This window comes from Drosophila sulfurigaster, chromosome 2L (assembly GCF_023558435.1).
Source record: "Drosophila sulfurigaster albostrigata strain 15112-1811.04 chromosome 2L, ASM2355843v2, whole genome shotgun sequence".
Lineage (NCBI taxonomy): Eukaryota > Metazoa > Arthropoda > Insecta > Diptera > Drosophilidae > Drosophila > Drosophila sulfurigaster.
Window position 1 is genome coordinate 20,895,513 of NC_084881.1, and position 15,296 is coordinate 20,910,808.

At 44.3% G+C, this 15,296-nt stretch overlaps 5 protein-coding genes across 7 annotated transcripts; 2 read left to right on the plus strand and 3 right to left on the minus strand.

Annotated features, from left to right (window-relative positions):
* The first annotated feature begins 198 nt into the window (after nt 1–198).
* On the plus strand, nt 199–2,447 carry LOC133835073 (uncharacterized). 2 transcript variants are annotated; one of them, XM_062264936.1, is made up of 3 exons: nt 199–262; nt 437–1,257; nt 1,316–2,447. In XM_062264936.1, exons 2-3 carry the CDS (start codon nt 1,247–1,249, stop codon nt 1,881–1,883), a joined length of 579 nt encoding a protein of 192 aa, XP_062120920.1. In that variant the 5' UTR covers nt 199–262; nt 437–1,246; the 3' UTR covers nt 1,884–2,447. The 2 variants fall into 2 exon arrangements, with proteins under 2 accessions (XP_062120920.1, XP_062120919.1); XM_062264935.1 differs by having other exon boundaries at nt 231–301.
* On the minus strand, nt 2,362–4,891 carry LOC133835058 (A-kinase anchor protein 10, mitochondrial). The gene is made up of 3 exons (XM_062264917.1): nt 4,586–4,891; nt 4,246–4,479; nt 2,362–4,115 (listed from the first exon to the last, which is right to left on the minus strand). Exons 1-3 carry the CDS (start codon nt 4,611–4,613, stop codon nt 2,500–2,502), a joined length of 1,878 nt encoding a protein of 625 aa, XP_062120901.1. The 5' UTR covers nt 4,614–4,891; the 3' UTR covers nt 2,362–2,499.
* Nucleotides 4,892–5,291: 400 nt separating this feature from the next.
* Nucleotides 5,292–10,156, plus strand: LOC133835056 (endoplasmic reticulum transmembrane helix translocase). Its single transcript, XM_062264915.1, has 7 exons — nt 5,292–7,498; nt 7,558–8,467; nt 8,529–8,725; nt 8,784–8,926; nt 8,988–9,120; nt 9,580–9,723; nt 9,789–10,156. Exons 1-7 carry the CDS (start codon nt 5,477–5,479, stop codon nt 9,906–9,908), a joined length of 3,669 nt encoding a protein of 1,222 aa, XP_062120899.1. The 5' UTR covers nt 5,292–5,476; the 3' UTR covers nt 9,909–10,156.
* LOC133835065 (gustatory and pheromone receptor 32a) lies at nt 10,089–15,276 on the minus strand. 2 transcript variants are annotated; one of them, XM_062264926.1, is made up of 5 exons: nt 11,498–12,063; nt 10,765–11,444; nt 10,647–10,709; nt 10,501–10,590; nt 10,089–10,437 (listed from the first exon to the last, which is right to left on the minus strand). In XM_062264926.1, the coding sequence occupies exons 1-5, from the start codon at nt 11,901–11,903 to the stop codon at nt 10,342–10,344; spliced, it is 1,335 nt and encodes a 444-aa protein (XP_062120910.1). In that variant the 5' UTR covers nt 11,904–12,063; the 3' UTR covers nt 10,089–10,341. The 2 variants fall into 2 exon arrangements, with proteins under 2 accessions (XP_062120910.1, XP_062120911.1); XM_062264927.1 differs by lacking the exons at nt 10,765–11,444; nt 11,498–12,063 and adding an exon at nt 14,168–15,276.
* Nucleotides 12,266–13,743, minus strand: LOC133835071 (E3 ubiquitin-protein ligase RNF185-like). The gene has a single exon (XM_062264933.1). The coding sequence runs from the start codon at nt 13,523–13,525 to the stop codon at nt 12,671–12,673; it is 855 nt and encodes a 284-aa protein (XP_062120917.1). The 5' UTR covers nt 13,526–13,743; the 3' UTR covers nt 12,266–12,670.
* Nucleotides 15,277–15,296: the final 20 nt, after the last annotated feature.

The window sequence follows — 15,296 nt, forward strand, 5'->3', positions numbered from 1 at the left end:
AAATATGCATAAGTTTATCTTATCGTTGTAGCTGCATAACTTTAAGTTTCTGCTTAAATTCAGTCACGATTCTATATTTAAAATTTTTTCCATTTTGTTTTTAATTAAGAAATTTTAAATTTTCCCATTGTTCATTTGCAAATCACTAACTACAAAATAAAAATAATAATATACAAAATATACATTAAAAGCAATAGAATAATGTTGGAGTTATCCAAGTTAAATAGTTGGAAAGCTCCTTTTATAGTGGAAACAAGCTAAAGTGAGTTTTGTTCTCGTTATTAAATTCGTTTATAATAAAGTAAATATTATAATTAGTTACTCTAACATATCAGAGTTTCTTTTTTTTGCATTTTATATTTAAATATAATTTTAGTTGAGAATACTAAATTTAAAATTATATTTTTCTACTTCTTTTCTTATTTACAATTTACAGGGTATACTTCAGTCACGCACTCCTTTATTAATTCCGCATCAGTTTCAATTTCACCGCTTTGCCATTGATCGCTTGGTTGCCTTGAACCGTTAATGATAGTAAATGAAAAACCACTTCGCGTAGTATTTGGCGATTTTCCAACTGATGCCAACGTATTTTCCCAAATATTTCTGTGGGTGGGGGAGTGGAAAAGTGTTGTGACCCAGTGGCATGGTCAATGCCATGCACAAAGTTCAACTTTGTTTGTGACCGCAACATTGAAATTGGCGCAAACAATAATCAACGGAAATGGCGAAAGCAAAAACGAAATAAACGAATTAAAAAAATACGAAAAACAGCAAAAACGAAAAACATAAAGAGGAAAACTTAAACTTGGCCAAAAACATTCGCAAATTGGTAAATTGGCAATCGCGAAAACTAGTTGCAGGAAAACCAAACGAACCCGTTTTGGTGGCCGAACACAAAGTCGAGCCTGAAACAGAGACCGCGAAAGCTGTTGAGGCTGTGGCCTAGGCCGAGGCCGAGGCTGGAGCTGGAGCTGAGGATGTTGATGTCGTCGCAGTTGTCCATTATGTCATAAGGCTGAGTGCCGCCAGCAGATCGCGGAAAGCAGTGGGCGCATATCCAAAAAATAAGCGAAAAACAGCTCGTTAGCTCGTTCAAAATGCAACTGCAGCCAGCAGTGGTTAAACTGGAGCCAGCGAGGCAGAGCTAGAGGCATTCAACTGATGCATAGAAAGGCTGCACATTGAAGTGCTGGCCACGCAGCTCAACGGACGTGTTTAGTTAACAGTTAATAGTAACACAGCAATGGGTTTTCGGTAAACAGCAAATCCTCTCAAGCGATTATTCATAGTTCACAATGAAACTCTATTTCAGTGTGGTTCTCTTTGCCGTCATGGGTCTGGGTGCCATGTACATGATGCATCTGCTGGCACAGGATTGGACACGCATACGTCCCATTCAGGGCATCACGAATTTGGCTGGGCAGGCGAGCAACGCGTTGAACCTGCAGAATCTGGCCGGTCAGATTCCCCAACTTGCGGGTCAGATACCCAATCTGGCCAGTCAGGCGAGTGCCGCCTTGAATCTACAGCGTGGCAAGCGAGGCACGTTACAGCGTAAGCAGCAGGCTGTGCCGGGCATTGACTGGAAACGCATCCTGGCACGCGATCCTTTCGAGTGTCTGCAGTCGCTCATCTGCCAGCTGATGTCTGGGGCCGAGGCGCAATCCAGTGAGGCGGAATTATTGATGGACTTCTTGGAATCGTCGCTGGAAATGGCGCCTGCTAAGATTGGACGCGCCTTCAGTCGTGGTTTGGCGTTGCGAGGCAACAGCGAGCGTTGCTACGACGAGTATCCTTTCTGCTTGTACTCAGCCAAAACAATGCTGCGCATCCTGCGCTGGTTCAGCGAAACAAAGAGTCCGCCGATGGACGAGGAGTAAATGCATACACCCAACAATAGAGGTTATTAGTTGTACAATAATTAATTAGATTTAAATCCATCTCAGTTATATGTAGAACACGTAGTTTATATGATCAGTATAGCAAAAGTTTATTATTTTTGTAACAATTTCAATTTGCAAAAATATTTATTATGTACTCGTTTATGCATAATTTGTGTTATCTGCGTATAATCTATGTTTATACATATAGTATATATAAATCAATAATCAAATGCGGAATGAAATAAGATACATATATCTGGAACTTAGCATTTAGTTTATGATGTAGGAAACTTGTATGACAGTGTAAAAGGCGAGTTAGTGTTTAGGTGCTTTACAATAACGAATGAGAAGACAGAAAGTTAATTCGATCAATAATTTAGCATCTTCGGTTAGTTTTCACAGATTTTGTTCATTGGTTTTTTTTACAACAGTGTAAAGTAAAGAGAGCAATCTTTATAGAGTTTAAGAGAGAGCGTTGGTTGCATCATTTGTGCACGCATTTGTGACACAGAGATTCTTCATCAAAAGTATTTGAGCGCTAATAAAATAATATGAAAAACATATTGTGCTTACAACTAAATAAATATTGCGAAATTTCAGGGGTTAATTCGATTCAATTGTTGCGCTGTAATGTCACGCTGGTCACATCTTTGACAATCATTTCGGCCACCTGCCAGGCGATCTCTTCCTGCACATTATCCTCGGGCAGATTGACCAGCTTACGCATGGCATTCTTCACGCTCAGCGACCAGGCAGGTGTCTTCGATGTGCTCACCGCATCCACCGCATCGAAATCTCGTTCATAGCGACCAAGTGAATTAACGTGGCCGAACTTGAGTGCGCTTACCGGACGTTGCCACAGCAATTGGGGATTTGTCAGCTGCCTGGCATCAATATTCATCATGTTCGCTGTCGTTGTCTTGACCGGTTTAGCATGGCCAGTGTCTAATCCAGCCAGCAGCGTGTTATGCTGCGAAATATGCGTGCAGTCGGACATAGACATCGTTTTGCGATGACGCTGCTGTTGCTGCTGTTGAGGCGACAACTTCGGCGTGCGACGCAGACTCAATCTGTGTTGCAGGCTCGAACTATCGGGCACATCCTCGACAGGCACTTGAGGGAGCGGCGACATCTTGGCCTTCAGCTCATTCACATAATTGTCGAAGATGTGCGATTTGAGAAAGTTGGTAAAATGCTTTTGCTCCAAATACTTGGCAGTCACCAACAGTGCCAAGTCAAAGGCATGTGCCAGCTGCCCAGGTGCACAGATCGCCTGCTCGACGCGCATGCGCAGCTTCTGCGACATCCACAGACGGCACTCAGACTGCAGCGAGAAGTAGCGTTCATAGATGATCATGGCATCCGTTTGAGCGGCACGTTGTGCCTGCTCATCGTAGCTTTTGCGAAAATTGATGGCAGTTATCCAGAACTCCAAGCATTCGCGCTCCTGCTGCTGCTCCAAGTACTCGGTGAGATAGAACAGCGCCAGCTCATCGTACAACACATCGTATATGCTTAACGTGGACCCTTGACCCTCGATTAGCTCCACACAGTATTTGCAGTAGTAGCTGCTCTGCAGGAAACCTTGCAGCTGTTCGCGTTCCAGCTGCTGCAGGACATATTCACGCGCCTCCTCGAAGCAGCTGGCGGAGATGGGCTGCGGCGACTTGCCATCCTTGCTGCTATTGTCCTTGCCACACAACAACAACGAGATGTGCGCCAAGATGACAATGGGCAACTCCAATTGGTGCGGCGCATTCACAATCAAATACTTTTGATAGATGGCAATGGCATCGTTCATGCTCGCCGCACTGATCGACTGTGATTTGGGTGGCTTCTGGTGCATCTGTTTGTTTGTCTCCGCATAGATGCGACTCTTCTCGTCATCGGTGAGTGGCTTGCGCATGGACAAGTCGCACAGTGTTTTCAATTCAGGTACATCGTTCTCCTCGGTCTCCTCCTCGGTGACAACTGTTGTCGTGGTTGTTGCTGTCTCCTCAGCTTGTTGTTGCGCCACATCGACAGCTGTGGCGTTGCTTTCCGAAGCTGCACGTTCGTGTTGCAACTGCGTTAGTGCCGCACGTCGAAAGTTCTCAATGTCCAGATAGAATTTGATTAGTGACAGTGCATTCTGTGTCTCCAGATATTGTACAAAGTAACTGAGGCAATCGGGTTCGCTCACAATGGCTGCCAGCGACATGGAGAGACGCGAGTTGTATTTGAATATATCTGAAAAGCAATAAAATATGAGTGATAAGCGTCACTTGAATGCGCAATTTATGAATAATGCTGTCCGGAAATAACCAAGTAGCACATTTTACATATATATGTGTGTTCATTAATGGCATTGCCTCATTACCTTCATCGGCGACAAAATTTAGCAAGCTTCCATTGCCCAAGCTGACTGCATCGCCCGCTGCTGCTGCCGTCTCCATCTTCTCCTCCTCCTCCATAAAGACTTCATCACAGAAACTTGTTGTCGAGCGCAATGAATGACGTTTTTGCGCCGCTGTCGCAGCACAATCGACCACATCATCATCGTCGACGCCACTAGCATCCACCAACGTCGTATCGTGAGAGCTGCGTCGGCGGCCTATGTTTTGTTATTGTTTGTTTGTTTGTGTGCGTAAGTAAAAAGCAGAGAAGAAGAATTAACACCCAAAACGTAAACACAAACACGGGAAAGTTTTGCAACTTACTCGTCTGCCTTTTGATGTATTTCAGCATTTTCACATTCTAGTCGCTCTCAATTTTGAACCAATTATCAATAATTTGTGTTTTTAATTATGATAATTGGCTTTAAAATAACTGAATTATTAACTCCGTAATTTAATTGTGAAAAGTTGAATGTAGAGTTGGAGCAAACACCAATGGTGAAATCTATGAATCGATCCTTACAAAAAATTGTGAAACATGAATTATTTTTTTGTAGCCGGGTAATTTTAAAAGAAATTCATCTAATATTAAACAAATTATTTTTTTGACGACGAATTCAGACTATTTGTTTCTTAAAAAAGAAAGAGCTTTCTCAAAGCTGTTTTATTTATCGCAGTGTGACCTCAAGCATAATTTTGAAAATATATTTTGTAAGCTGTTGGTATATACCGATATACATTAATATCTATAATCACCGCTTGGTAACTCTTTTTTAAAGTTTATTCAAAATGTAAAGGGCGCGCCTTTTTAAATATCTTTCTTTATCCGTGCTTTTAAAAAAATCGGAGTTTTTTGGTCCACACCATGCGATTTTTCTCCTCCGATAATTAGATTTTCACTAAGAAATCAATTAAATGTTTTTAAAATTTTAATTGAATAATGCAAAAGCAGGGCTGCCACTCAAGGCTTCCGATTGTGGTAGTGTTTCTCGATAAGTTATCGACCAGTGTGACAACGCAATAATCACTTTTATTCAGATGCACACACTGCAACGCAAGCAGCTGTGCGACAACGTTGCGTTTTTTCTCTAAATTTCACGAAATTTGTGTTCTTATCAAAAAATAAATAAAAAACAACAAAAACGCAATCGCGGGAATCACACGAAGGTTAGAATTAAGGAGTGTCTGTAAAAGACACATAGTATAGCGACACCGATGAGTGTGGCAGCACCAAGAAGCGGCGCAGCCGGCGACAACAATAATAAAAATCAAAACTCAAAACTGCCTTCAAGTGCTCTGGATGATCTCGTACAATATGTGACGTTGCATGTGCGCAAGCCAACGCCGTTGAGTGGCGTGGTCTTGCCCTTTGTCCCACTCTATTTGACCGCATTTTATCTATGGATCTACGTGTACAAAAGCCACGACAGTGAAACGCCGTCCAATGCAATCGAAAAACCGCCGGGCGCTGAAGTTGATTCCCCTGCGATAGATGGAAACGAGGGAGCTGCCTGGAATGATATAGGTTTTATTGCCGTGGTGGCCATAGCATTTCTGCATGTCCTCACACTGCTCTTCTGCTACTGGAGCGTTCATGTGCTGGCCTTTCTCACCTGCTCGCGTGTCAAGCAGCCGGCGGCGGGAGTTCTGGCCAAAGTTGTTCCAACTGAAAACAACGGCAACTCAAAGATTGTGCCCATACGGAGTCTAAAGCTAGAGGACGGCACTCTTCAGTACTATCTGGTATTCCAGAAGACCAAATACGTGTGGAATGATGACAAAAAGACATTCCGTGCTGTCGAGTTCCCTGTAAATCAACTGCTAAGCACCTATGCCAACTCGTATGGACTAGAGACGGAGGAGGCCATTAAAACAGCAACACAGACGTATGGCAACAATGAGATGGATATGGTTGTACCTGAGTTCCACGAACTGTTCGTTGAACGCGCCACGGCACCGTTCTTTGTATTCCAAGTATTCTCTGTGGGCCTGTGGTGCATGGATGATTTCTGGTACTATTCGCTGTTCACGCTCTTCATGCTGATTGCCTTCGAGTGCACGATTGTGAAGCAGCAGCTACGCAACATGTCAGAGATACGCAAGATGGGCAACAAACCGTATTTCATCTATGCGTTGCGCCAGAAGAAATGGCGCCAAATTGGCAGCGATGAACTTTTGCCCGGTGATCTGGTGTCCATTACACGTTCCCAGAACGACAACATTGTACCCTGCGACGTGGTCATTCTGCGTGGCAGCTGTATTGTAGACGAGAGCATGCTGACTGGAGAATCGGTGCCGCAAATGAAGGAATCTCTGGAGTCACTGCAGCAACTCGACAGCGAACTGGATGTCGAAGGCGATGGCAAACTGATGGTACTTTACGGTGGCACCAAGGTGGTCCAACATACAGCTCCCAGCAGGGAATCGATGCGTGCCCCTGATGGCGGCTGCATTGGCTACGTCATACGCACCGGCTTCAACACCTCCCAGGGCAAACTGTTACGCACTATTTTGTTTGGAGCCAATCGCGCAACAGAGAACAATGCTGAGACCTTTGCTTTTATTGCCTTTCTGATGGTGTTTGCCGTCGCAGCCGCTTCGTATGTATGGGTCAAGGGCAGCGAGGATCCCGAGCGCAATCGTTACAAGTTGTTCCTTGAGTGCGCCTTGATCCTGACCTCGATTATCCCTCCAGACTTGCCCATTGAACTGACGCTGGCTGTGAACACATCGCTCATTCAGCTGACGAAGCTATTTGTGTTCTGCACGGAACCTTTTCGCATTCCATTTGCGGGCAAAGTGCAGATCTGTTGCTTCGACAAGACAGGCACGTTGACTACCGATAATCTGATGGTCGAAGGCATCGCTGGACTCGCACCCAATGGCAAGTGTGTGCCCATTGATGAGGCTCAAGATAGCACCATACAAGTGCTTGCCTGTTGTCACTCATTGGCGCTGCTCGACGATGGCTTGGTTGGTGATCCACTGGAGAAGGCGGCACTCGCCGCTGTGGACTGGAACCTGACGAAATCCGATAGCGTGATCCCGAAGCGTGGCAAGCTGAAGCCGCTGCGCATTGTGCAGCGTTATTACTTCAGTTCTGCGCTGAAACGCATGTCAGTGCTCGCTGGTTATTTGATGCCCTTCTCTAACGATGTGAACTATATTGGTGCCGTTAAAGGTGCGCCCGAGGTTATTCAGGGCATGCTTAGGGAGGTACCCAGCGACTACGAGAAGGTTAGCTGCATTTCATTTGTATTAGCTCACTTAGTAAACATTTCTTGCATTCCTTTTAGATCTACTTGGAGTATGCACGTCGTGGTGCTCGCGTCATGGCGTTGGGCATCAAGGACTTTGGCACACTGAATGGTCAACGTGTGCGGGAACTTAAGCGCGATGAGGTCGAGTGTGATCTAACTTTTGCCGGCTTCGTCATTATCTCTTGTCCCATGAAACCCGACTCGAAGTCAGTGATTAAGGAACTCGTGCAGTCCTCGCACAAAGTGCTCATGATAACCGGCGACAGTCCGTTGACTGCTTGCCATGTGGCCCGAGAGCTGCGCTTTACGACCAAGAAGCTGGTGATACTGACGCCACCACAACAGGGACGCACCGAAGACTGGAGCTGGATGACTGTGGATGGGGATCGCAGCTACGCATTGGATGACAGCAAGTCACAGAAGAACATTGCCATGCTCTTGTCCACCAACGATCTGTGCATTACGGGCGAGGGACTGCAGTATTTGCAGCAGTTCCACAACCAATACATGCGCCAGTTGCTGCCCCAGGTGACGGTCTGTGCACGCTTTGCGCCCAAGCAGAAGGAATACATTATAACGACGCTGAAGCAGTTGGGTTACTACACGCTGATGTGCGGCGATGGAACCAACGATGTGGGCGCCTTAAAGCATGCCCATGTAGGCGTCTCGCTGTTGACCAGCGCACCTGTGAAGCGCAAGCGCACTGAGGAGGAGCTGCAGCAAATCAATGCAGCTGCCACAGCCGCTGCGGCCGCAGCTCAGGCGCAGGCCAATCAACAATTATCACCACGAGAGCGTGCAATGCGCCGCCGACAGGAGCATATCAATCAAACACAGGCGCGTCTACAGAGCGCCTTACGCGATATGGAGGAGCAAACGATGGTGAAGCTGGGCGACGCATCCATTGCAGCGCCTTTCACCAGCAAGTTGTCATCGATTACGTGCGGCAAGTTTCAGTGCACTTATCTTAAAAAGAATCATAACTAATCTATTACTTGACCTCACAGTGAATCACATTATCAAGCAGGGACGCTGCACGTTGGTGACCACGCTGCAAATGTTCAAGATTCTTGCATTGAATGCTCTTATTCAGGCCTATTGCCAGTCTGTTCTCTACATCGATGGCGTCAAGTTTAGCGACACACAGGCCACCATGCAGGGCATTTTTGTAGCTGCTTGTTTTCTGTTCATAACGCGCTCCAAGGTGAGTTCTGTTTATGCTTATTGTAGGCTGGTTTTCAATGTGTTTTCTCTGCTTGCAGCCCCTGAAAACACTATCGAAGGTGGCACCACTGCCAAACATCTTTAATTTGTACACCATCACGACGATTCTAACACAATTCGCTGTGCACTTTGGAGCACTTTACTACCTGACCAGTGAAGCATCGGCGCTGGCGCCGCCCAGGTGAGTAAAGTCTTCGTAATATATAAATATTTTCTTTATTAATGTTGTGTTAATTGCACAGAGTGGGCAAGGTAAAGCTTTATATTGACATGGACAATGAGGAGAAGACCAAATATGATCCGAATATTGTCAGCAGCACGGTCTATATCATTTGCATATCGCTGCAGGTTGCCACTATAGCCGTTAACTACAAGGTGCGTAAATTTAATGATAATTTTCTATATAACAGGTTATAAAGCTATAGTCGAGTGTGCTCGAGTGCTCGACTATTAAATATAAGTATATAGAGTACAATATATACCAGATTGTCAGCAACTAAGTTCAGATTGCAGTAGGAGATTTTTTGTCATACAAAAGTATTTAATAAATAAGTTATTCAATTTATATCCGATCGCAATCAAATTGTTAAGAATCATCCTGTAGGCACAAAGTTACAATACCCATCGACCCTATTGGTAACAGATATAGAAATTGCAAATACTCGTATTATATATACCAATAGACGAAATGATTAATACGAAAATCAATCGCAAATTAAAAATGTTTATTAATTGATTGAAATAAGTAATACAATCTATTCTAGTTAATTCCATTTCATGTGTCTATTATATCTCCGAATAACTTCATTTATTAACAAATCTCTTATTCAACAGGGTCATCCGTTTATGGAGAGTCTGCGCGCCAATCGAATGCTGATGTGCGCCATTGGCGCCTCGGCTGCTTTGGTGCTTTTCCTCACCACTGGCGCCGTGCCCGGACTGACGCAATTCTTTGAAATTGTGGATTTCCCGTCGAATGTAAGTTTCGCATTTCCACTGTTATACTTTGACACTTTTATTTGACAACAATTTCTACTTTGCAGTTCCGCGTCACATTGCTCACTGTGCTGATTGTTGACATCGTTGGTGCCTTTGCTCTGGATCGCATTTGTTCATTCCTGTTTGGGGAGACGCGTCGCAAGTCCAAAGTCCTCAACTGTTAGAAGTAGCATTAATCCCCTCTAGTTAACTACAACAACTACAGACATGCAGCAAATTTGCATTTTGCTCTTAATCAACATCAAAAACGAAATGTTGAAGATTTTCATAAATTCATAAGTTTTCATTTGACTTTTCGTGTGCCCTGCAACTCGTATTAAAAATTGTGTGTTTTTCGGCGTCGGTTTCTTAAATGTTAAATCATAAACAAATGAAGTGAATATGAATGCAAAAGAGAAACAATTAAGTCTAATTTATGAATATGTTTTATTTTTATTATTTGCAAAGTTTATTTTTTGTGCATTTGCATTTTGATTTTCCAAGTTGTGCGTACTAGATATGCAATTAGTAAAATTGACGTAAGATTTGTAATCTAGTTAATAAAATGAAACAGTAAACGTTAAATATATATAATCATAAATCTGATTAGTTTTGAATCTAAACTTCGTTCTGCACTTGCTCCTCTAACTTTGAATCCTCAAGCTGCTTAAACTGTATCAAGATGACCAAGTATGTGGTTACAGCCGAAAAGATCTAGCAGAAATATGAATTGAAATATGTTAAACTATGAATTGTGTTAAGAAGTATTATATTCACTTTAAAGAGCGTGGAGTTGTCGATGGCAAAGAAACCATAAGCAGTGAATTGCACTTCCTGCTTGATGCTCTTGGTGAGAAACTTGTCGATCTTTTAAAAAAGAGTATAAATTAATAACAGTAACGTGAATGTTAGATGTAACCTACAATATTCTGGAACTCCTTGCTCTTGCCGTAGACACGCGCCAGGATCTGCGATGTGGAATTGGCCTGCAAACGAAAGGAAATTAACAATGAGAGGAAGTTAGGAGAATTCACAGCCCACCTCGTAGGTGGTGGCTCCACAACTGCGCGACAACAAGGCCAACAGAGAGGTGTGCAAACAGAGCCAGGCCAGACACCACTGCAGAATGTGGGCGGAGATGATGCCCTTGTTGTTGGTGATCTGCACAAACAGATTATACCAATTGGTGGTCACCGTGTAGAAGGAGTAGCCGAGAAAGCAGACAATGATCAGGCTGCAGCACTCGTTGATGCTCTTGTAGATGCGCAACAATTTGTTGTGCGTGCGATAAATGAAGAGCGAATCCTCTGGAAAGTGCTCCATGTTCGACACCGCCGGCTGACGACGACTTTTCTTGGCCAGCTTCTGCTGCTGCACATAAGTGAAGGCATTCAGCAGTTGATTGACGAAATGAAAGCGAATGCAAACGATGCGCAACAGAGCCGAGGCAAACACTATGTACGTGGCAGTCAGGCCATTCTGAAAGGCGTAGAACGCAATAAGGATGTAGGACGTGGGAGTAATCACACCCTTGACGGCATAGATGCGTAGCACCATAATGTAGGCCTGGCAGCAGACGATGACCACCAGAAACTTGACCGAGAAATGGCAATTGTTGCTGAGCACAACGCCAAACTGACGCAACACTTCTTTGTCCAGCTTGAGTATTTCGTTCATGATCTCCAGCATGCTCTTCGTGTTGCGTGCGCAAACAAAGACGGCTAAAACATGGGAAGTGGATTAAATGGAGCTTGCTCGAAACTCGAAAACTCACTTAGAGTGTAGGTGAAAATACACAGCAGCAACTCGATCCACTGATTCACATTGTCCGTTTCCCGCAGCGAGAAGAACAACTGCGCCGAATTGGGCGTAATCAGGCTGTAGATGTTGAAGATGGTCAGCGCATGGACGACGCCGCGCACAAAGAACGAATAGAACTCGTTGGTCTTGCTGGGCGGACCCACCTCATAGCTGGACAGTTGCTCGTAAAAGGGCAGCAAACCGCTGGCCTTTAGCACCGAAAGAATTGTGCTGATGTCCTCGAAGACGGGATTATCGTTGGACACAGCACGACGAGCAAATGCATCATTCGACAGCTGGGAGCGAGGATGCGCTTGGCGATGGGTAAACGAACGTGACTTGTGCGAATTCATTTCGATAACCCAAGTGTTTGGACTCATCGCCGACTGGACACTGTCGCCGGTTGTCCAGGATTTCACTAACTAGATGTGGCCAGTAAGTGGGCGTGACAGCGGAGCGGGGGAGCTGAGGGCAACGAAAACGATTGAAACGCACTCGTGTCTATCTTGATCTGGGATATGGTCGAGGGGCCTGTGGGGCTTATGCTTATCGGGTAAAACAGGCGACAGGGTCCATTAAAATAATTAATTTAAATGTCGATTGTATGAGGGAAATTCAATAACGAGTACAACAAATGAGTGTTTTTGAGTGCACTCATGCGAATATTTATGAGTGCCTCAAGTTAATGCGGAAATAAGCACCATTTGAAAAACACTCAGGAGTACTTATGAGTATAGTCATGAATGAGCCCAGAAATTTGATTTGCGTTCATCAAAGCACAAGGCGAAAGGATTGTGTATATGTAAATAATGAATTATAGATAGTAATTGTATTCACGATCTCATAATTGGTTGTTGGTTGTGCTTAGAGCACGAACCCTTTCTCCGTTACTGCCGCCAATTGTGTGTAGCACGCAAAAAACATTTCAAATGTACAATTTGTTGTTGTTAAAAATATCCGAAAGATACAAATGAAATAAAATTTACAGACAGCAAAAACGTGAAATCACCACAAGGAGAGTCAAATTGCTGGAATTTTGTGGGGTAAGGATAAGGGACGACGACCATGCTCCTGTTCTGCATATTTAGCATTGACTTCCTTCTCGAGTCTTTTGGGGTATTGTATCCATTGTGCTGGGAACAGGTTGCTAGGCAAATAGCAGCCAACAGATGCAGATAAAGGCGAGATATAGAAATAGTCTGGACAGTGTCTGCTCATCCTCGTATTGTGTGGTGCCACGATTTGGAGGTGCCGGACGTAGTTCGCCCAAGTTAAGCGTTGATGTAAAGAAGCCGAAAGGAAAAGCGCCAATGCCAAATGAAATGTGGAAGCCATCGCCAAAGCCGAATCCTCGGAAGCCTGGTGCTGGCTCTGGTTCTGTTCGCTGTCCGGCGGGACGTGGCGGCACCTTATTGCTTGGATCCTCCTGGCGGGTGCTATTCCGACAGTAGAGCGGTATAACTTTGTCCTTGTCGACGGCTGCCTTGCAGACGGGACAGAGTTTGTGATTGGGTCGCGTTAACAGCCACTGATGCAAACAGGGCCAACAGAATAGATGGCCACACATGCTGACCACCGCATCCTTGGCTGGGTCCAAGCAAATATTGCACTCGTACAACGATTCATGATGCTCCTTGTCATTATTGTTCTCATTGCTCGCTCCACTTGCACTGGATGTTGCTGTCGCTGTTGTTGGTGTCGTCGTTGGCGTTGACGTGGACGTGGATGTCGCTGTCAACGAAGGTGTCGCTTCGGATCCGCCAATCTCATGCGCTGCTAATGCGCTGCCGGTGAAGGAATACGATGTTGCACGTTGGCGTAGTTCCGATGTGCTTTCAGTTTTATCCCTGGCCCAGCCAATATTGTCGGTATCGACGGTGTTGTTGCTGTTGCTGTTGGTGTTGTTGACATCGCCCAAAGCTGTTGCTGTCGCTGACGATGACGTGGTGGGCAGTTCTGGGGCCGAAGCTGGCGCTGTCGCTGTTGCTGTTGCTCCGTCCATGCTGCACGTTGCTTCAAATGTGTTTGGACAATGATTCCCGCTTGGCTGGATTGTGATTGGATGCGTGCTCTTCTAATAACGTATCATATGCACACGTCAGTTAATTTATATGCTCCACAAATGTTCACAAAATTGTCACTAATTCTAATATTTGTAATTTACATTTAACTTGCAACAATTTACAATTTTAACAAATTAAAAAAATATTGTAGTGTCCGAATCTTAACGATTGAATTTCCAAAAATTAGTTTGTAGTAAACTACATATGTAATGCTGACATTTCATTACAAATATACTATAAATTGAAATGTATTAAATAATTCATGAATACATTCCAGAATGCATCTTAGTCTCAATTGAATACATTTGTGAATGCATTTAAAAACATATAAGCAAGTTATTTATTGAATTCGAATTCAGTGATATACCTTGTATTCATGAATATACATTTATATTTCACGAATATTCATGGATACACTTGTGAATATACAATGATATTATGCACTTTCGTTCATTTTTATAAATACACTCTTGGAGTACTCAAGAAAAACTAATTCTTTTGCAAATTTAGAATAATGAATACACTTAGATACACTCATGAATAATTTGAGCTTCCACTCACTTTTCGTGCTCTATACTTACCTCCGATGCGAGGCAATCAAAGGAGCTGCAGATGACGGCCATAATGATGGTCTCGGCCAGAACCCAAGCACATGACAATCCGATAGTGTCGTATTTCTTGCGCAGTTGAATGGGCGTAGTCAAGGTGGAGAAGGCGAGATAGCTCTGGTTGGTGACCGTGTAGAAGGCGAAGCCAAAGTAGAAGAGCAACCCAACACCAGTGATGGAATTCATGTTCTCATTGATGTAGCGAAACTTGCAGAAGATCTCGATGAGATTGCTCAGCTCCAGCCAATCATCTTTGGTGTACAACTGCTTCTCCTGTCGCGTGAACTCATCGAGTCGCACATTGAGGAACTCAATGCGCTGAGCCAGACACTTGAGTATGACGCGCAGATACAAGGCAAAGAGACAGGAGTAGAGCATCTGCATGCAGTAGACCACAATCAGGATTAACTCTCGCTTGGCACTAATGTCGCTCTCAAAGTGAATGTAGTAAACAGCAACCAGGACAACGCTGGAGCAGGCGAGCACCAGCAGAGTGCCAACATAGCGACAACTGTAGCTGGCCACATAGCCATGGGAGACCAGGTACTCATCCAGCTGACAGAGATCGCGTATGGTGCGATAATGCTTGGATGCATTGAGGACACTGGAGACCACAATCACCGTGTAACTGCAGATGCAGAAGAGCGTCTCAATCGTTCTGTTGATGTCCTCTGTGTCGCCTTGAAGATGCTTCATCAGTTTGTATTCGTTCGGTGAGAAGAGCACATCCTCGCTGAAGATGAAGCCACTGATCAGCATTATCAAGGCCACAAACCGTCCATACAGTTTGCCGATTAAACTTATCCGAAAGCTGTTCAAATGATCGCCACTGAAATGTGGCAACAGCGCACACAGCTGACTGGGGATAGCCACAATTAACAGATCATGCAGGATTTTCATTCTACTTTCGACTGAACTGAAACAAGAAACTGACTATGGTTGCTTGAGTAAGTTTTCATTCTCTGATGTCATTTATGGTGCTCATTACTTATAAATGATGCCATTTGTAGGTAATAGAAAGCGATTATAGACCTTCATAAGCTAACACAATTTTGGTAAAAGTTTTAGTACCCACTTGACGATCTCTTTTGTCTTTTGGGAC

Excerpts from the sequence above, each read along its gene's own strand:
- LOC133835071 (XM_062264933.1), bottom strand. The coding sequence starts at position 13,525 with ATGGACGGAGCAACAGCAACAGCGACAGCGCCAGCTTCGGCCCCAGAA.
- LOC133835065 (XM_062264926.1), bottom strand. The coding sequence starts at position 11,903 with ATGAGTCCAAACACTTGGGTTATCGAAATGAATTCGCACAAGTCACGT. Across the intron at positions 10,710-10,764 it reads GTGGAGCCACCACCTACGAG|GCCAATTCCACATCGCAGAT; the intron begins GTGGGCTGTGAA and ends TTTCGTTTGCAG. Across the intron at positions 10,591-10,646 it reads GCAAGGAGTTCCAGAATATT|ATCGACAAGTTTCTCACCAA; the intron begins GTAGGTTACATC and ends CTTTTTTAAAAG.
- LOC133835056 (XM_062264915.1), top strand. The coding sequence starts at position 5,477 with ATGAGTGTGGCAGCACCAAGAAGCGGCGCAGCCGGCGACAACAATAAT. Across the intron at positions 8,726-8,783 it reads TGTTCATAACGCGCTCCAAG|CCCCTGAAAACACTATCGAA; the intron begins GTGAGTTCTGTT and ends CTCTGCTTGCAG. Across the intron at positions 8,927-8,987 it reads TCGGCGCTGGCGCCGCCCAG|AGTGGGCAAGGTAAAGCTTT; the intron begins GTGAGTAAAGTC and ends TTAATTGCACAG.
- LOC133835058 (XM_062264917.1), bottom strand. The coding sequence starts at position 4,613 with ATGCTGAAATACATCAAAAGGCAGACGA. Across the intron at positions 4,480-4,585 it reads ATACATCAAAAGGCAGACGA|GCCGCCGACGCAGCTCTCAC; the intron begins GTAAGTTGCAAA and ends AACAAAACATAG. Across the intron at positions 4,116-4,245 it reads AAATTTTGTCGCCGATGAAG|ATATATTCAAATACAACTCG; the intron begins GTAATGAGGCAA and ends ATTGCTTTTCAG.